At 44.3% G+C, this 20777-nt stretch overlaps 2 protein-coding genes across 6 annotated transcripts in view; one reads left to right on the forward strand and one right to left on the reverse strand.

The window, feature by feature from the left end:
* FAAP24 (FA core complex associated protein 24) overlaps positions 1–1366 on the reverse strand; it is a 5204-nt gene extending 3838 nt beyond the window's left edge. The window contains exons 1-4 of one of the 3 annotated variants that reach the window (XM_019654546.1): positions 1275–1366; positions 820–938; positions 557–696; positions 214–366 (exon numbers count right to left, since the gene is read on the reverse strand). In XM_019654546.1, coding sequence (XP_019510091.1) covers positions 214–366; positions 557–696; positions 820–925 — 399 coding nt within the window. In that variant the 5' untranslated portion in view covers positions 926–938; positions 1275–1366. Of the gene's footprint in view, positions 1–213; positions 367–556; positions 697–819; positions 939–1167 lie in introns of those variants that run through there. The other 2 variants (XM_019654545.1, XM_019654547.1) reach the window with 2 other exon arrangements.
* A 210-nt stretch (positions 1367–1576) lies between these two features.
* CEP89 (centrosomal protein 89) overlaps positions 1577–20777 on the forward strand; it is a 72996-nt gene continuing 53795 nt past the window's right edge. For 2 of the 3 annotated variants that reach the window (XM_019654532.1, XM_019654533.1), the window contains exons 1-5: positions 1577–1709; positions 4970–5076; positions 10311–10469; positions 13195–13381; positions 20178–20280. In XM_019654532.1, the coding sequence (XP_019510077.1) occupies positions 1671–1709; positions 4970–5076; positions 10311–10469; positions 13195–13381; positions 20178–20280 (595 nt within the window). In that variant the 5' untranslated portion in view covers positions 1577–1670. Of the gene's footprint in view, positions 1710–3756; positions 4454–4546; positions 4653–4969; positions 5088–10310; positions 10470–13194; positions 13382–20177; positions 20281–20777 lie in introns of those variants that run through there. The other variant, XM_019654534.1, reaches the window with a different exon arrangement.

The raw sequence follows: 20777 nt of genomic DNA on the forward strand, positions 1-20777 counted from the left end.
TGAGTCGCCGGCGACGGCGTAGGCTGCAGCCCCTGTGGCAGTGGGTTGCCATGGGCTATCGTATGTAGCCAGCAGCCAGCTGTTCCCCAGTGCTGTTCCTATCCCCCCAATTCCCCAATAAAAATCTTTAAAAAAAAAAAAAAGGATCTTTGAAGGTCAGTTGAGAGTCCATAAAGACAAGGCTATCGTGGAGGAGTAGAAATCAGTACTTACTAACTGGACAATGAGGCTGGATGCTTCCATATGGCTGGCCACTGGAAGCAACACCATCCCAAGGTTCAGCACAGTAAACTTCTGCATGGCTGGAAAGTACTGTTCACTCATCTGCGTTTTTTCAACGACTACAATTCCTTTAAGATTACCGGACTTCAAAGAACAAAACAAAACAAAAAAACAACAGTAAACCATTTTGTAACAAAATTCCTTTCAATGTCCCTCACTATCACTCCAAGGGTGCTTGGAATGCGCAAAGGCTTTCTATAAATTATTGCAAACCTAGGAGGGAGGGGGAATAAAAGTCAGTTTTCAATATCAGTTTCTTCAATTCAGTACTTACATTTCTAACGACGACAAGCCTCTTTCGGTAGCTATTCCCTGCCACCAAATCAGCTTCGGTGATATAAAGAATGCAGGATCTGCTAGACAAGTAAAAATCTACCGGGGTCAGGCCAGCCTCAAAAATGACTTTGATTTTCCCTTAAAATGCAGACAAGAAAATAAGTTCTGTGAGCTTTGGAAGACAAGGCGGCAACTGGTAAAACATTTTACTAAACGTGGGGTGAGGAGAAAGAGGGTTTATGCAGAGTGCTGCCCACCGACCTTGCATCCCTTGTGTTAGCGGCGACCCACGCCATTTCTCATTGGCCACAATGTGCCCAAAAGGCACGTGCACGGGGCCTGTGCGATCAGGGGGGTTCTTTTCCATCGGCGGCCTGGATCTAAAGTGAGAAATGCAAGACGGCACTTGAGCAGGCTCTCCTGACACGGCCCCACATTCCACTCGAAGCTGGGGCCTCTTTGGCAGGAGCCGGTCTGCAGTGTTCTCTAAAAGACTGAATTATTTGCAAAATCTAAGGACCAAGAAGGTCCTTAGGACGCTAAGAACGCTTAGGATCTAAGGACGCTAGTCGCGTCCCTCATTTTCACCACCTGCCTGGCCCCTGATACCTCTGCTCGGTCAGCGCTTTGGCTCCTCGGTCCAGTCCAGGGCGGGACCCGAGCTGGCCGGGATCCCACCTCGGTCCCACTAGAAGGGCTCCGGTGACTTTACCTACCGCGCACCACTTGGCGTTCCCGCCAACGCGCAACAGGAGTCCTTGGTCGTGCCAGCCCGCTTCCTCTTCACGGCGTTGGATAGGCTATGGCGTCGGGGATCGACATCTAATCTGGCCACTAAGAGAACGTACAGTGCGCACAGTTTCCGCCCCAGAGAGGATTTGAATGCGCCCGCTGGTTGCCAAGAGCGACGGGTCTGAAGTATCCTTGTCTCTAATTGGCGGGCGAGAAAACAGAGCCAGTGGCAGACGTGGGTGTTGCGAAGTCCTTGGCTTTGAAATTGCGTCTGGGCCAGGTCAGCGGGCGTGGCCAGGGTTTAGGGAACGGTCCCGGGCTCTTAGGTGGCCTGCGCTTGGATCCATCCCGGGTGTGACCGCCCCCCGCCAGCAGCAAGGATGCTCCTGGGGTTCCGGAGAGGCCGCAAGGGCCAGTTTGTAAGTAGACCCTCGCCGGGCCTGCGCTCTGGCCTGGAGGCCAGGGGTGAAGGGAGGAGGATTTGGGATTTGGCCTGAGATTGAGGCAAGGTAGCGGCGCAAGAAGAAATGGCTTTTCGTTCGAAACGCCTGGATTTTTCCGTGTTCTAAAGAATCCTTTATCCCAGGATCCGGCCTCAGTCAGACAGGAGTCTCCTTGTCTCCCCCGCAGCGTTCGCTCCGCGGTCGGGGAGTTCACTCCGGCGCACGGCACAAACCTCCACTGCTGGATGTCCCCGATGGGGAGTCTTTCTCGATTCCTCCCTCAGCCACCCACCACGGTCACCCCGTCAGCAAGTTCCATAGATTCTACCCACCAAATACATCGGGCAGCTGTCCCCGCCCCCGTCGCGTCTACCTGCATGTACCTGGACGGCTGCAGCGGCCCCTCACTGCTTCTCAGCTTCCGCCCTTGCCCTTTCCCCAGTCCGTTCTCCACGGAGCAAACGAAAACGCAAATCTGATCGTGCCACTTCCTTCATTAGAACCCAGTGCCCCTAACTCACTGTCGCCCCCTCTCCTCCCCTCCCCCGTCCTCTTCTCCCCGCCATACCAACTTTGTTCTGTTCCTTTCGGCCTTTGCTGTGCTCTCCCGTCTGCCAGGAATGCTTCCCTCCAGACCTTCCCGTGGCCGCTCTGTCACTGTGGCCGCATACTCCCAGCCTCATTCTCTGATCTCCTGTCTTTGCTACTCACTTCCTGTAGTATTCGGCCTCCAATAACCCGTTAACACATACCCACCCCACAATCACTGTATTGATCTTATCAGTGTTCTTACTGCCTTCATTTCCAGCCCTAATGTCAAATCCCACAGCCCATCATTATAATCACTCCCCTTATACACCCTCCACTCCCTTCCTCCTGTCTCCCTTTTCCATACTTGCCTTGCGAAACTCCAAACCTACTTACACCCATTCTCCGTAAACGTAATGCTTTAGGTTCAGAGAAAGCGTTTTGATAAGGGCGCTCCTGAACTCTGTTTTTAGTGGGGGCTAGAAAGCGTGTCTGACTTGGCTTCCTGTCCTCAGCCCTTCCACCTGTGGCTGTCATTTTAGACACATGGTTGTTGAGAAGCAGTGAAGACATAGTTGAAGCTTTTTTTTTTTTTTTTTGCATTATAATTTTGCTAACTCCGCATGGCATTATTGAGTTCCTACTCTGTATCTGATTGACAGCCTATGGCGACACTGTCTAAAAGCTAGACAAATCCATAAGTAACTCAGCACAAAATGGTAAGGCCAAAACTACTGTACAAGTGTGTACCAGGAAAGGGGCAGCGAAGTAAGTCCAGAGTTGCCCTGGGCCTTGGTGGGGATAAGAAAAGAGAATTCCAGGGGGAGAAAACAGCATATACAAAGGCCTGGGGGAAAAAAAAAAAGAATGAATTATTTGCTGTGTGGGAAATGAAAGGCAATTCTGAATGCTAAAGCATAGAGAATATGTGTGGAGATGAGGAGGAGTAGCAAGAAAAGAACCTGGGTCCATTGGTAGGAACCAACGGATAGCGGCTTACCAGCCTCCTGTGCCTCACCAGACCATTTATCTGTCATCAAGAGTGTGGGGTTGCCCGTGAGGGTTTTCCTACTGGGTTCAGATGGGTTCATTCTGTTTTAGAGGCTGAGGCAGGAGAACCGCAGTTTAGGAAATGATTATAGTGGTAAATGTTCAGCATACTGTGGGAGAGTCACTCTATCCAAAAAATAAAACAAAGCAAAACTCATGAGGTCTTTTTGGAGAACCTACTGGATGACAGCCCCTGGGGACTCAAAGGTGAAGAAAACCCTTTTTTTCTTCTCCTTGGACATGTCCCAGGTTGGGGTAGGGAGTGGTTGGGGATGGGGGATGATGCAGACATGAAACTGTCAAATTGCTAGACAAATGCAGGATGGTGCGCTACACAGAGGGGTAAACGGATTAGACACTGCGCTGGAATGCCTGCTCTTCAGGTTGGCCATCCAAGTGTAACGGGGCGGGGGGGAGGGGGGCAGCGGGGGCTGCAGGAGACATTTGGAAGACCTGTCCATCTCTCGCTCCTGAGGGGTGCCCCAAACCCTGGCTCTTTCCCTTGGTTGCTCCTCCTTTCTGTCCCCTGTATCTTATGCCTACCACTGCCTGATTAGTCTTTCCAGGGGCCAGTTTCAGGGGGTGCTCCATAATAGGACACAGGATCTCTTTCGTCTGGTATCAAAACTCTTAAATGGAAACAATCTTCTCTGTTACCCCATCCCATTGTTCTAGCCTCTCCCTCCCAGGTGCCTCTGTGTTACAGCAAACTGGAGAGACTTGTTATTTCCAGAGCACTACCACTAGTGTCTTGGTTCATTCCTTTGTTCATGGTGTTCCCTCTTCCTACAATGCTTTTCCATCACATTTCCCAAACGTGAGAGCAGTAGCCATCTTTGAAGACCCCGTCTGAATGCCTCTGTGATTTTTCTCCAAGGAGACACTGGAGACACTAGACCTGAAAGACCCCGTTCTCTCCCTGGGCCACCTCAGCACTTTGTCTTTACCTCTTGCTTGGCACGTTCCGTAATTCTGTGCTCTAGAAGAAGTGGGTGTTTTTCCTCTGTACTTTCCCTCTTTGAGGATGAGGACGAGGTTTCTTCATTGCTGTCGTGGTGTTTGGCCTCTAGTACGTGTGAATGAATGGCTGGTGCACAGAAAATGATTGGGCTACACTCAGGAAACTTCCGAGAGGCTCCCAGGTGCCTAAAGCAGGATTCTGCGACTTTCACTGTGTCTAGGAAACTAGTGTTTGTTCTTCTGCATCATTGAAACTACTTAAAATCTTTATTAAGCCCCTACCAGGTGTTGGACAATGTGCTAAGTGCTAGAGTCCAGGGTAGATAAAGACGAGAAGGTAGCCTGCTCTCAGGAGGCTTCAATTCTGCAAGGAGGTGGCAAGTGAGTGAGTAGGGTCATGAGGGGCTGTGCTGTGAGATAAATGGAGGTTCTGGAGGGTGACTCTCGGGGTCAGAGAAGCGGCTCTGAGGAGGGAAGGATGTGGGTCCCACAATGGGCAGCTGTAACGGTGCTCCCTGGGTGGGCATGCTTGCCTGGCCAGATGGGGATTGCAGGTAGCAAGGGGTGGAGTGGGCCTCCTGGTGGGGCTAGATCCCTGGGTGGCCCGTGCAAGTGTCCCCTCGCAGGCCAGGGAAGGGTTGTGGCAGGACCCAGATATTCCTTACACTAATGACCTCTGCTTGGTTTTATCTGTGCAGAAACACATCATCCATGGCCTTCTCCCTGCAGCCAGCATCGCACCAAAGCCAGCTGTGCCCCGGACACCTCCTCCCCGCAGCCCTAACCCCTCTCCAGAGAGACCAAGGTGAGTCTCAGGTGAGCAGGCACTGAGGTCGCCCTTGTGCTCAGCCACCAAGTGGTGGGTCCTGGAACTGTTCAAATTGGCAAGAAAATTACAAGTTAGGTGATTAAAATCATGTACTTTGAGATATTTATCATAGTTTCATAATTTAATATGGTTTCTCTGTGGGATAATGGCCTGTCTCTTTCAGGTGCCTGGTGCTCTCACATTTCATAATTAAGTGCAATTCGTGTTTTTTAAAATACAAGGTATTAAAGCCCAAGTATTTCACTTGATAGTATGTTAAAAGGAATTTGAGTTGTGCGTGTAATTTTTTTTTTAAAGATTTTATTGGGAAATTGGGCGAGAGGAACAGCATTGGGGAATCAGGGAAGGGCAACAGACAAATTGCTGTCCTTTTGTTCTTTAGTCTAGTTGTGGAGGACGTTGCTTCACTGGCCCATGTTGGTATTATCATTGCATTCTTGGTGGGAGGGTGTGGGGGGAAGGCAGTCGCTTGCTGGCCATTGGACGGCTGCTCACGGCTGCTGACAGCAGCTCATGCTAGCTGACAGCTGCTCACGTTGGCTGACAGCCAGTCACTGTAGCTCATGGCAACCCACTGCAGTAGGGGCGGCAACCTACGCCGTCGCCCGCGACTCACAGTAGCCCAGCTCCGGATCGAGCTGTTGTTCACCATCTTAGCTGTAGAGGGCACAGCATCACTGGCCCTCATGTGGGATCTGAACAGGGGCCCTGCTGCTCAGAGCTGGCGTCCCAAGCTAACTCTTAACCAACGCACCACTCAGCTGGCCCCATAATTTTTTTTACACATAAATCTGACTTGAAGAACTGCTTTGTGGGAAGGAAGGAAAGGGGGTTCACTTCCCAGGGCCTAGGTTTCCTCCCATCCTCCAGTGCTCCTAACACCAGAGAGCTGACTTTGTTTTATACCTAAAACCCCTGCCTGTGCCCTCCAAGATTTTAGACACAGGAGAATTTTAGGCCATTGTTTATCCATAAGATACCCAGGTACATGACTTGACTATTAACAGTGAGAACACATTTTATTCAAGGATGGTACCTTCTCTTTGTTTTCTTTGACACTAGGATATTGTAAACCTCCTGATAAAAAACACTGAAATATTTTTAGTGTTTGTTTTTTCCTCAAGTACCATCTTGATAACAAGAATAGCCATTTATTAGTATTTACTCTGTGCCAAGGACTCAAATAAGTGCTCTAGAAGCATTATTTCATTTCATCCTCTCAGTGACTCTATGAGAGGGGTCCTGGTGGCATCCCTCTTTCGAGCTTGTGTTCGTCCTTTGCCCAAAGTCTCACAGCTGGCAAACGGTGGCATCGCTGTGATGCATATGAAGTCTGTCCAGCTCTTGAGTGTTTGTGTGAACAACCCTTAAGTTGTGTCATTAGGACATAAATGTTTATGTGTCAGCAGCAATCGTGAGAGAGTTAGCTTTACATTCCATTATAAAACAGAAAAACAAACCAACACATGTCATTTCATGGCAAGCATGCTATAGACTCATTAGAAAATTTCTGTAGTTTCCTGTGCTTTACAAAAATACCTACCTGGATTGTAGTTGGCTTCAGCAAACCTGGCCCATTTCTCAATCTTTTTATTTTTAAAAAATAACATTCCAATTAATCTTTGATATTATTCTACTTCATGTATAATAGTGTAAGAATCTTACAAGCAATTTACTTCTGTTTCCTCCTTCCCATCTTTTGTGTTACTGTTGTCATACATTTTAATTTCATATGCTATAAACCCCACAATACATGTATTGTTGCTATTTTTGCTTTATACAGTCATTTGTCTTTTTAAGAACAGTTTTTTAGGTATAATAGACATATGATAAACTGTACATATTTAAAATGCATGATTGGTAAGCTTTGACATGTTTACACCCATAAAACCATTACCACAATCAAGATAATAAATACATCCATCATCCCCCAGAATTTCCGCGTGCCCCTTTGTAATTTCTCCCTCCTGTCTCTCTGTCCCACCTCCCATTCCCAGGTAACCACTGACCTGCTTTTTGTCACTATAGGTTAGTCTGCATTTTCTAGAATTTTTTTTTTTTTTTTAGCTGAGCCATCCTGCTACCTGTTGGCAGCTCAGCGGCTGCTCAGCTCGGGCTGGACTCGAACCGCTGTTGCTCAGAGCTCAAACTCTTGAGCGAGCTCTTAACCAACTGAGCCACTCGGCCGGCCCTCTAGAATTTTATATAAATGGAATTACACAAAATAATTATGCTGGCTTCTTTCAGCATAATTATTTTGACATTCATCCACATTATTGTATAAAAATCAGTAATTTGTCCTTTTTATTGCCGAGTAGTATTTCATTATAGGAATATGCCACATTTTGTTTATCCAACTCACCTGTTGATGGATATTGGGGTTGTTTTCAGTTTTTGACTACTAGAAATAAAGCAGCTATGAACATTTGTGCACAAATCTTTGTTTGGACATATGCTTTCATTTCTCTTAGGAGAGGACTACCTGGGTCAGATTATTTAGTTTATTAAGAAATTGCCAAACTATTTTCTACAGTTGTTATTCCATTTATGTTCCCACCAGCAGTGTATGAATTCCAATTTCTTCACATCCTCACCAATACTTGGTTTGGTCAGATGTGTGTGTGTGTATGTGTGTGTGTGGGGTTTTATAACTTTATTTGACAATCAGCCATTCGTTCTCATTTACGTTTATTAACCATAGGTAATTTTTTTTTTAGCTGAGCCATCCTGCCACCTGTTGGCAACTCAGCGGCAGCTCAGCTCAGGCCCATGTGGGAATCAAACCGGCGACCCTGTTGCGCAGAGCTCGCACTCTTGAGTGAGCTCTTAACCAACTGAGCCACTCGGCCAGCCCTAACCGTAGGTTTTTGAAAGTAGTGACAGGTGCATAGGTAACAATGTATAGAGCTTGTTCGGTGAATCTTCATCTTCATTATGCTTTCTGGCAACCATTTACTGGTAAGGTATGGAATAGTCCTTATTCCTTTGGCCCAACAGCTTTTTTGAGCCTGGAGTCCATGTGCACATCAGGAGTTCCTGCTTCCTTCTGGGCAAATTTCTGAATCTCTTTGAATGCCCAAGGGACCATTTCTTGAAGCTCGCTTCATGGATGTGCTCGTGATTGTTGCTGGGATGCTCTCGGGTTGCCACCTTATTGATTGCAGAATCGCCCCTTCTCACCACCCTTCTTTGTGGGAGCCATTCTTGCAGGCCCAGGTTGAAGGGGAAGAGCATGAGGGATTGATTGTCTTGGCCAATCTTTTGATTTTATTTTTTTTATAATTTTTTTAAAACTTTATTGGGGAACAGTGTGTTTTTTCAGGACCCATCAGCCCTAAGTCAAGTAGCTGTCTTCAATCTAGTTGTGGAGGGCGTTTTTCCAGGACCCATCAGGGAATCGAACCAGCAACCTTGTTGTTCAGAGCATGCGCTCTAACTAACTGAGCCACCCAGCCGCCCCTTGGCCAATCTTTCTAATTTTGACCATTCTAATAGGTGTGTAGTGATATCTCATTGTGGTTTTATTTTGCATTTCTGTAATAACTCCTGGTATTGAGCATCTTTTCAGGTGCTTATTTGCCATTTGTGTATCTTCTTTGGTAAAGTGTTCAAATCTTTTGCCCGCTTTAAAAATTGGGTTGTGTGTGTTCCTGTTATTGTGTCTTGAGAATTCTTTATATATTCTGGATATGTCCTTTATCAAATATGTGATTTGAAAATATTTTTTCCCCATCTGTGGCTTATCTTTTCATTCTCTTAACAGTATCTTTCAAGGAGCAGGAATTCCTAGTTTGTACGAAGTTCAACTTGTCAATTTTTTTCTTTCAGATTATGATTTCAATATAATACCTATTTCATTTTGGTTCTTTTTTATTGTTTTGCCTTCAATTTCACTAGTCTTTTCTGCAATGTGTAATCAACTCTTAATCCTATCCAGTGTGATTTTCATCTCCTGAAGTTTAAGTCTTTTTTATAATCTTTCATGTTTCTACTTAGCTTTTTGAACATTTGGAATACAGTTATGATAACTGTCTTAACATCCTTCTCTGCTAATTCTAATATATGTGTTCAATTATGAATGGGTTTTGATTGATTATTCTCTTAATTATGGGTCATGTTTTTCTGTCTCTTTGCATGTCTGGTTATCTTTGATTGCATACTAGACATTGTTTTGAGTTTCACGTTGTTGAGTGCTAGATATTTTTGTATTCCTGTAAGTCTTGAATTTTGTGCTGGGATGCAATTAAGTTACTTGGAACCGGTTTGATCTTTTGGTTTTGCTTTTATGGTTTGTTAGGTGGGGTCTGGGACAGTGTTCAAGCTAGGGCTAATTATTCCCCACTACTGAGGCAAGACCTTTTGAAGTACTGTACTCAGCGTCCCATGAATTATCATTTTTTCCCGCGGTCTGTTGGGAATAGATACTGACCTCAACCATGTGTAATCATCTGGAACTGTTCCTCTAATCCTTGTGGAGGGTTCTTCCTCCAGCCTTGGGTAGCTTCCTCACACTCATGCACAGAGGAACGTTTTGCTGAGCAATCAAGGAGGGCCTTCTGCAGGTTTCCAGAGTTCTCTCTGTTCAGCCGTCTCCTTTCTGGTATTCTGTCCTTCAAATTCTATCTGCTTTGGTGTTCCCAGACTCTCAGCTCCATCTCCACAACTCAGGGAGTCTGCCTAGCCCCACCTCAGTTCCTCCTTCCTGCACTGTGTGACCTAGAAATTCTCTCAGGCAGTTAGCTGGGCCAATTGTAAGTCTGTTTTGTTTTGCTCTTTCAGGTGGGAGGGTAAATCTATTACTCTATCTTTCCTATATTGCGGTTTTGAATAATTTGCAAGATTTTTAAAATGCCTTTAAAATCTTTCATATTTTTTTATATCCCTTTTTTTTAATTCTGATCTTACATTTTATTAGGAAAACCACTTGAATATAGACTACCCAGAATAAAGTCCTGGTTCCATCTCTTATTAGCTAGGACATTTTGGGCAAGTCATTTAATTTATATGAAAATGGAGGTAACAATAATATCTATTCACACCGTTGATGTAAGAATGAAATGAGATTGTTTGATGGCATATAACGGATTGTAAGTATGTGGTCAGTAGATATGCACTAAACACTGTGGAGCGGAAGGTAAGCCTTGACTAATTCATGTATCCTGTTGTTCAGCCTTTAGTTCACCAGCTCATTGGGATGCTTTTGTCCATAGATCTGCTCTGGCTGCAGTCATTCTAGCAACGACATTGACTGGCCGAACCGTTGCCATTCCTCAGCCTCGTCGGAGATCCCGGTCTGAGAGTGACACGACTTACGTTGAGAAGGACAGTTTCATCGAGCCCTATGCCACCACCTCAGAGATGAGGCATCAGTAAGGACCATATTGTTGGCTCTGCTTCCTCTCAGGGCAGAGGAGTAGCAGCTCGCGTGTGTGCATGTGCTGGGGATTGTGGTCGTTTTCATGGCAGCACGGAGCCATGAGTTTAGTGCTGCCTTTAGCCCTTAGAAAGATTCTCTGCCACAACCTAGATGGTGAAGTTGTCCCTCACCACTTCTCGTGTAGCTGCTCCCTGAACATTCATACTGATTTTACCTTTGTTGACCTCTATATTATAACTTTTCTCCTTTAACGTCATTTCTTTCATTGCTTGAGCTGCATGCATGCTAACATAGGGTTAGGGGTTCAGGATCATTTCCTCCTGAGGAAGAGAGCATTGAGGGGAGCACTGAGGGATATGCAGCAATCAAGTGGGAATGGCTCAGGGGCTGGGGGGATGGTCAGTGCGGGGCTGGGATGAGCTTTCTAGACAGAGAGAGGTAGCGTGACTCATGTGAGCAAGGGAAGGAAGATGTTTGTGGCCAGGAAGACTCGAGTGAGGTTAGGAGTCGTTTGAGGTGGGACTAGAGGAGTGGGAAAGGGGCCAGGGCGGGGGCCAGGCCAGGGATGCCTTTGGTTTTCTGCTCTGAGGTTTGGTACCTCCCCTCTGAAGCAGGAAGACACTGAGGGGGATGGGGTGGGGGATATATGACCCGATTTGCCTCTTATCTGTCCTGTTTGTTCAGTTTTGTTTTTCTTGTTTTTATTTTTACATACCAAATATTCTGTTATGTAGTAAGATCGATGAGTCTTTTCTCTGTAGTTCCGGTCATCACTTGTCAAATCTAGAAAGACCTTCTCTACCACAGCATTATATAAACAAATGCTCGTGTATTTCTTTCTAGGACATGTTTATATTTTTGGTTTTTACATTTTAATCTTGACTCCATTATGAGATGTTTGAATATAGCCTGTATTTCTCCTGATAGGAATTATGCTTTGGCTAAAGCTGAGGACATGATGCTAAAATTTATTTGCAAGAATAAGCAGATAACACACCATCAGAGGAAATTTGGAAAGGAAGAATATTGACCCTGGGAGTTGGGGTGGTGGGGGGAGGTGGACTGCATTATATTTTAAAATGTGCAGTTGAAGTAGTTAAAATAGAGGAGGACTGTTCAGTGATAGACAGGTGTTCCTGAGTGCCCTGAGGTGAACCTAGTGTTTGCAAGCATATTGAGCCTCTCATAAAGGCAGTCCCACAGATTAAAGGGGGAAGGAAAGGATTCAACAGTATATTGATTAGAAATATTGGGGAAAAAAATCAGCTTTGAGCCTTGCCTAATTCATTTACCAAAACAATTCCTACCCAGTGAAAGATTTGATCTGTATATATACATAAATAAGACCATGAAATCCTATATCTAATCTTATCAAAACTCTCAGAAGGAGGTGACTGCTATTTACTCCTAAGCTAAGAATTTAAAAGGTAAAAACAATTTTTTTAATCACCAGCATGTTAATTGGACAAAGGACATGAACAGACAATTCAACCTAGAGGAATTGTGACTTGCATACAAATATATGGAAAAATACTCAGTATCGGTAAGAAAGGGAAATTTATATAGTGAGATTTAAAGTATTTTGGCAAGTTTCAGGAAATTATTATCAATGTGGGTACAGGTTAGGGAAATGTTCTGTGAAATGATTTTGTGGGGTATACGCATGTAGGCCCACAAAATGTTCATACCATTTGACTCAGCAGTATACCATGTGGTTGTTTGTTTGATAGGACTAATTCTAAGTACAGAAGAGATAATCTGCACATAGATGTCCGTTACAGGGTTATTTATAAGAGTGAAAATGGGGAGGAGGGGAATGGCGGACTAAACTGGTATAACTACTTGAGTCTTACCTTATAACATTCTGACTTTAAAAACTTATTTTTATTTATTTTTATTACTTTTTTAAAGATTTTATTGGGGAACTGGGGGGAGAAGACCAGTGTTGGGGAATTGGGGGAGGGGAACTGTGCTGGGGAATTGGGGAAGGGGAGCAGCCAAGTTCTTGTCCTTTAATCTTAGTTGTGGAGGGCGCAGCAAGCTCAGCTCCAAGTCCAGTCGCCCCACTCAGCTAAAGGTGCTGTGTTCAATTAGTTGCAGGTGGGTGTAGCCACCATCCTATGCGGGAGTCGAACTGGCAGCCTCATTGTTAAGCGTGCACACTCTATCCCCTGAGCCACCTGGGGCAGCTCAGCTCAGGGTGCCAAGTTTAGTCTTTAGTTGCGGGTGGGCATAGCCCACCATCTCGAACAGACAACCTTGTTGTTAGGAGCACGTGTTCTCACCAGCTGAGCCATCCTGGCACCTGTTGGCAGCTCAGAGGCAGCTCAGCTCGGGTGCAGCTCACTGGCCCATGTGGGAATCGAACTGACAACCCTGTTGCTCAGAGCTTGCACTCTTGAGCAAGCTCTTAGCCAACTGAGCCACTCAGCGGGCCCCCTTAAAAACTTATTAACAACGAGGTAGATTGTATGTAGCAATAATAACTATTAATATAATGACCTAGGTAAAAAACTAGAAAGAAATTTCAAGAATGTGCAGAGATGAGCTAGTGGATGACTTACTCCTTTAGTTAGTTTCTATGTATTTTATAATGTAGTTACAATACTTTATGGTGGGGGCTCAGCAGCCATGCATTTAATACATGCATATGTACCAGTGTGAAGTGTTACGTGACTGGTTTATTATTTATTTTTCTCTTTGATGTTCTGATACAGACTAAATTGGCAGAGCGAGATGGAAAAAAGAGCTTCTTTGCCATCCTTTGAAATGCTGGGCTACGGAGAGGAAGAGGACACTGACTCTCACCTGTCCTCCAGCTGCAAGGAGTCAGGGGACGTCAGTGCCTGCAAAGAAGACGGAGGCATTGGTGATGCTGTATATGCCGTGCCACACAGAAATCAGGTGCTTGTCACATTCTAGAATTCCTTCTGCACCTTGACATTAACTTACAGTAAATTGTGTAGAGTACATTAGTAAGGACTTGGTCTTTTTTCTCTTCTGCCTTTGATGGCTTTTGTTTGGGGGCTTATTTTTCTAACGTATCCAGGCTCATTTTCTATCTGGTTAGGGTAAAATGTAAAACTTTTCATTTACCTTTTAAGGACAAAGTCCTTCAAAGACAAAGACAATCATCTTTATGTTCTCAGTGTAGAATTTCCATCTAATACTAAGTAATCCTGCTTTTCTCTTTAACCCCAGAAGCTATTTTTTCTATCACTTCTAATATCGGTATGCATGTGGCAACCTTTCTTCAAGTTCATGCCTGACTCGATGGGTATCATCATTTATCTCCATAGTAGCTGATATTCTTTGAGTGGTTACCATACTCGTATGTGAGTCTCTAGTTCAGGCTCTTGCATGTAGCTATCTCCCACTATCTCAGTGAGGTAGGCTCCATTTACGGCCCTATCACATGTGGGAAAACAAGGTTCAGAGAAGTTGAAGGAGCCCATTTCTTCACCACTGCCCAGCAGCTCTGGTATAAACTCTGTGCTTCCAGGGTTTTAAAAACTGGATAAGTGCCATTTCTTCAATGGCAAAAGACAGCACCATCATTTTTTTTTCCTTTCTCTTTTTTCACCGTCACTATAACATGTGTTAAGCACAGTGACTACACATATAGACTGGCAGCATCCAAGTATATTCATATTGATTGTATTGTATTGATCAGCCTCCACTATATTGAATCCCATTTTAAATGGTCTTGTCTTAGGGAGCTTATTTTGAGGAATCCATATGTGAGTATTTCATGAACTAACAATCACTTTCTAACATATACAGACTTTAACTTGCAGAGTTAGTTTTCTGTGCAGCATGGAACAAGCAGACAGCTGCCAAGAGCCCAGAGGAGGGTCTTCTGTAGTTTCTAAAAGGCCAAAGAGAAGTCCCACTTTCTGGCTAGTATTGTGGACCGAGGTTACCGATAGAGACGTAACACTCAACTATTTTGGAAGTGAAGCTTGCTCCCATATTGTCCTTAGAAGAAAGAGATTATAGTGACCTATAAAACCTCCTTTGTCATGAGCAGGACAAATATTTTTTAGGCAAGTCTGTCATGGTGCCTCTAAGACCCATGCGCAGTAGGGAAAACATTTTATTTTAAAACCTGAAAAGTAGAGCAAGACAACTGAACTATCAGGGACTGGTGAGGCCGTGGAGGCACTCTCAAGTGCTGGTGGGATTGTCAGTTGGTGCCACCACTTTGGAAAACTATTTGGCACTATCTGTTAAAGCCGAACGTGTATATTTTCTATAAGCCAGCAAAAAAAAAAAAAAAAGAAAATTGAGAAGTAGAAAATAATATAATACATCAGTTTCTCGTTCTCCAGAATGAGCAAGTTTTGGCATCTTAACCTCTTTTTGCTTCAGATTTTTATTTTGAATAAAAGAAATAAAATTGCAGTTAGGGTTGAATTTTTCTTCATCTCTCCTTCCTGCTCCATCTCTGGAAGACCATCTTCTGTTGAATTTGGAATGCGTTCTAGAAGTCTCTGTTTTTATTTTTATTTTTTTACTACAAGTAAGTGTCAGGAAACAAATATAGTACTATTTTTTTTTTTTTAATTGTACAGAGGTCCCCATACTGAACCAGTCATTTCACCTCTTGGCTGTTCCCCCTCAGCATTGCACATTTGAGATGGATCCGTGTTACTGTAGCTCCTTACCTCCTGATGAACATTTGGGTTATTTCCTTGCACATTTAGTACATGTACCTATGTGTGCTGGTTCACACTATTGGATATTGCCAAATAGTTCTCCAGAGCAGTCGTCCCTTTTGCCTTCCCACCAGCAGCGTGTGCGTGCGCATTCCCACATGTTTGTATATTCATAGCCAATAGGAAAGCCCGTTCCCACATGTCAGGAACCGGAGGTGGAGTTTTATTAGTAACTGATTGCAATGGAAAGGTTTCATCATAACCTTTACAGTGTCCTGGCCAGTTCCCGATGGCATGTGTGAAAGGGCCCTTAAGCCGGAAAGGGATTTCAATTTCTCACAGCCTTACGATTCCATTTTTTTGTTTTTTGTTTGTTTTGTTTTTTTGTGGCGGGAGGAGGAAGTTCATATTGACCTTTTCTGAGCATTAATGTATGCTAGGCAGCTTACATGTACCAATTCACTTACTTCACACCCTTGGGGGTAAGAGTGTGAAGAAACAGGATAAACGTCTTGCCCGAGGTCAACCAATCAGCCACCCAATGGCAGAGGTAGGATCCAGACCAGGGTGACCCGTTTTCCCTATTTTTAGAATTAAAATTTGTGTTGACAGCCCTTGTGCCTATCAAGAATATCTCTTAGACATAAATCTTGTTTTTTGAAACAGGCCAAATAGTCTTAAATTTATTATGTGATATGAAAAATATCTATCTTTGGAAAAACGGGTGTGTGGAGCATGTAAGACTGCTATTTAATCACTAGATGGCACCAGCTCTGAAGGAGATAATGCCTACGGGGTACATTTTAATTTCAAAAACAAAGTAAAATTGACTTCCCGATATTTACTATAGACATTCTGTAATTTGAAGTAAAAAAATGTATCATTTTATCCTTTTTTGGGAATCAGTCATACTGCCTTTAAAGTAAACAGTTGTCAAAATAAGTAAGGCAAGAAACCAGACTAGCCCCAGCAGGCAATTTGGATGTTAAGTCTATACCACGTGCCTCTCTCTGTGTTTCAGGGGAGTGTGGGCAGACATCTTCATGTGAAGTGTGCACCTGCTCAGAAATGGCCTAACAAATGGAAAGCAAGTCTTGTTTTCAGCAGTTTTCTTGTTGGTGCCACCGAAAAGTAAGGCTGGAGGGACAGTGGGGAATATGACTTTGTGCTCAGTTCATGCGAAGTCAGCCCAGTGGACAGAGCAACGCCACGGGCATTCAGAGACCTGAGTTCAAGTCCCAGCTTCTCGACTTCCCAGTTGTATAACTTGGGTAAGTCAGATAGCCTGCCTGCACCTCAGTTTCTGCATCCTCTAAAGGATTATACCAGGGAGGAGAGTGTTCTTTGGTCAGGTAAATAATTCAACAGATATTTTTTGAGCATCCAGGGTGTACCAGGAATTGTGCCAGGTTCTGGAAAATCAGTATAAGACAGAGTCCATAGTCACACAATTAATAGTAATCAATTGCAGCTAGGATAGACATTACAAAGGAAGGGTATGTGTGTAGTATGAGACTCAACCTTTTCTGAGAGGACTCAGCTAAGAGTGACTGCAAACGCCTGCGAAGGAGTTACAGCCTCCCTTCTGAGGCCACCAAAAGCGAGTGAGCTCTGCTCTCTTCTAGTGTTGGGGTCTCCTCCCTGCAGCAGGTGAGGAAGCGTGGCTTTCCAACCCCTTCTAGTTTATTTACCCTAATGTACCAAGTCAGGGGAGGTCCAGCCTGTCAGTGGACCTACAAAGTTCCCAGTGCAGGCCTGAGCGGTCCGTTTACCTTACAAATCAAAACTGCCCCTTTCAGGGTTATTCCTCGGTTCACCGCACATTTTTACCACACTCTTGCCTGGACTTTACCCCGAGGTGAAGCTAGCTGGCACCCTCGGCTGCTCCACCTCTAATGACTAAATAATGCATTTTAGGTAGTGTTAGCATCATTAACAGGAGGAGAGGCATCTGGGGAAATGACTGTCCCATTCTGGGCTGGACCCTGTGCACCATTAAGGTTAATCACTGCTGGATCTTAGAGTCATCTCACTCTTACAGTCACAAGAATCTGGACACTGCCACTTCCTTGCTATGTCAGGTTTTCCAGTACCTTGCTTTCATTTTCAAGTCTTAGAATACTCCTGATGTCACAGATTAGTTGTGCATGTTTTGAACTTTATATGAACTTCATGAAATCATAGAACATGTATTCTGTTGCACCTGACTACATTGATAGACATTTAAAATGATATCTTCCTGGTAAATTGAACATTTTATCACTAAAGTAAACCCTCTTTATCTTTAAAAGTGAGTTTTGCCTTATGTCTGTTTCACCTAACATGCTCCATCTTTCTTTTGTTGGATATTTGCATGGTCTGTTTCCTCTGTCCTTTAATTTCAGCCTTTTTATATCATTATGTTCAGCTGTGTCTTATAAACAGCATATAGTTTTTTTAAAAAGTTTACTGAGATATAATTCACATACCATACTATTCATCCATTTAAAGTATACAATTCAATGCAGCATATAGTTTTTGTTAAACTTTTCCTTTGTCCTGAGTTTGATAAACTTTTCCTTTGTCCTTTTACTGGACTAGTGAGGCCTTTTATATTAATGGCTATAAGGATATAGTTGAGTTTAAATTTGCCATCTTACTTTATTTTTCCTGTTTGTCCTGTTGTTCTGCATCTCATTTTCTCTTGCCTTCTTTTGGACCGATGATTTTTTTCAGTTCCATTTCTCTCTACTAGTTTGCAAATTAACATTTTTTCCCTAATAATTACCCTAGAAATGATATCATGCACGTTTTATTTTTTAAAAGCTGAGTTAGTAAGAGGATGCAGGAGCCGAGGACAAGTGCTGCAGACAGACGAGGGAAAGGTCCTTCCTGGCGCCACTGATGACCGTGCCGTGGCTGGACTGGCTCGCTGCTGCTTCCTTTCCTTTAATGCCCAAATGAGTTTTGTTTCAGTTAGCAAGGTAACTTTTACAATCAGAAGTATTTGGTAGTTTAAAAAATGGTTCTTTTTTTTTTTTTTTTTAGCCATCCTGCCACCTGTTGGCAGCTCAGCGGCTGCTCAGCTTGGGCCGGGACTCGAACCGCTGTTGCTCAGAGCTCGCACACTTGAGCGAGCTCNTATCCATGTAACTAATCCCCTATTGCAGGATACCTAGTTTGCTTTCAATTTTTTTTTTTTTAAGCTGAGCCATCCTGCCACCTGTTGGCAGCTCAGCGGCTGCTCAGCTTGGGCCGGGACTCGAACCGCTGTTGCTCAGAGCTCGCACACTTGAGCGAGCTCTTAACCAACTGAGCCGCTCGGCCGGCCCAAAAAATGGTTCTTTATTAAAACTAAAAATGAGTGTTCCTTGAAGATTGTCGCAATTCTTTGGCTTATTTATCGATGTATTAAATATACACAAAAGGTGTGTAAACCATACGTGTACAGCTCAGTGAATTTTTACAAAGTAGTCCCCACCCAAATTTACAAAAAAGAACATGACTATTAATAGTGCCCCAGAAGTCCCTCTTGGTGACCCAGAAGAGGTCACTCATTACCCCAGAGTCAACCATTGCCCTGACTCCAAGAGTAGATTAAATATTAGAAAATAATGTTAGATTAGTTTTGCCTGTTGTGAAAATTCTGTGAATTTAGTCACACAGTATGTGTTTTTTGAGGTTTTTGAGAGTCTTCAGCTCTTGTGCATAGCAGTAGTTGGTTCATTCCTACTGCTACGTAATGTCCCATTGTATAACTATACCATCCAATGGCTTATACATTTTACTGCTGTTAAATACTTGGTTGTTTCCAGTCTGGGCCTTTAGGAATAGTGCTGCTATGAACATTCGTGGATATATGTTTATATTTCTGGAGGGTATATACTGAGGGGTGGTGTATATATTGTCAGCCTTAGTACTAGAAGATACTGCCCAACAGTTTTCCATAGCAGGGTATCTTTTTGATGATATTTGAGTCCCCTTAGCATTTTCACATTTCCTTGATAATAGTGAGTAGTTTATATATATCTTTGACAGGGCGAGCAAAGCAGTTGGTTCTCAGGAGATAAAAACTAAGGTCATTCCTTTTCTCTTCCTTCAAATGATGAGTAGAGTGGGAGAACTGTCTGCCACTCCTGAGCTGGGTCGCCTTAGAGCCCTGTGCACAGAGCCTGGTGGGCCCAACGGCCTTAGCTCTTGGCTCTGAGACGCTCCAGTGCATCTTGCTGGTCAGTGCCGCCCGCTCCCTGCCGGCCTTGGGGATGCCCTTTTATTGCCTGCAGCTCAGCACAGCAAACCAAGCTGATCACATAAGTAAGATTTTAGTGAAGAATCAAGATAGCAGAAGGGAAGCCAACCCAGAGAGCACCAGGCTTATTAGCTTTTTGTACGAGGCATGGTCCACTGCTCTTTCCCTTGGGTTGCTTCTGTCCCCGCCTCCCAGAGTCCTGCCAGTGAGACTGTCTCCTCATCAGGGGATAGATTGTCTCCTCATAAGGTCCCATCCCTGGCCCACAGCTCTGCAGCCCTGCCACCATTCATGATACCCACATAGGAGGTGCTCACAGACAGCGGAGGGGAGGGTTTCATTTCATCAGGAAACAATGTTTGCAGTGGACTCACATAGCCAGCAACCATAATGGACCTCGATCTGGAACAGTTGCCTGATTGAGGGCTCTCACAGGGCGAGTCGGCAGCTCTCGTCCCGTGTAGAGATAACACAGTATCAGTACCAGAGTCGGATGGGATGGGGTGCTCTGCACAGCAGGCCAGATGCAGCCCATTTTTCTGGCTTGGTCCCTGGCGGGAATGAGGAAGAGAGGCTACCCCGGCAGCATGGTGGAACATGAAGTTCTTGACGCCAAAGCATAATTTAAATGGCATTGACTTTGCCACTGGGCTTTTCCTGATGATCCCGAAGTTTCATCTAGTCCTGGCCAGGTGTAGTCCTTTTTGTGTCTCGGAGAGGGAGGTGGCATGGAAGAAGGTGTAGAATAAGCCACTTTAGTTTGCTAGGAGGAAATTTGATCATATGTTTGCTCCTTTGTTTTTTGTTACAAAAGGTTCCATTGTCACATGGGGTGGACAGTGAAGATGAGGAAAATATTTCTGAGCAAGATGGGTTTCCGGACTCCCCTCTTATGCCACAGTGTACGCAAGAAAAAGGTAAAAGAAAAAAACCAAACCCAACTTAAAAATAACTATAAAAACGTCTTGTGACAATAAATATTGGTTAATTTGGGAGACGTATAGCCATTGCACCGCTATACTGTGATCCGTGATTTACAAGTAGGACTATTCCTGAATTTTATTTTCACCAAAGATAAGTTACATCACAGTCAACTGCCTGGATGTTGGGTTTGCTCACTTTGGAGTCCATTTTGTCAGTTCTGTCAGCCCTGAGAGGACACACAGGGAAGCAGGTTATGACTCAGCCTCTGAGGCTCTCCGCACTCTTTCCCTCTGCTCCCTGGTGCCTGGTATAGCAAGGGGCCAGCACACAGTGATCTCCATGGGAACGAGTGAGGTATCTGTCTTGTTTCCCACGCTATCTCCAGAGCCTGGAGCAGAGCCTGGCCCACAGTGGGCTGTCACTAAAGGTTTGTTGGATGGATGAGTCCATGGACATGTTTATAATACAACTCTAACTGTACGTTAACAAT

The sequence above is a fragment of the Hipposideros armiger genome, unplaced genomic scaffold (assembly GCF_001890085.2).
Source record: "Hipposideros armiger isolate ML-2016 unplaced genomic scaffold, ASM189008v1 scaffold_224, whole genome shotgun sequence".
Classification (NCBI taxonomy): domain Eukaryota; kingdom Metazoa; phylum Chordata; class Mammalia; order Chiroptera; family Hipposideridae; genus Hipposideros; species Hipposideros armiger.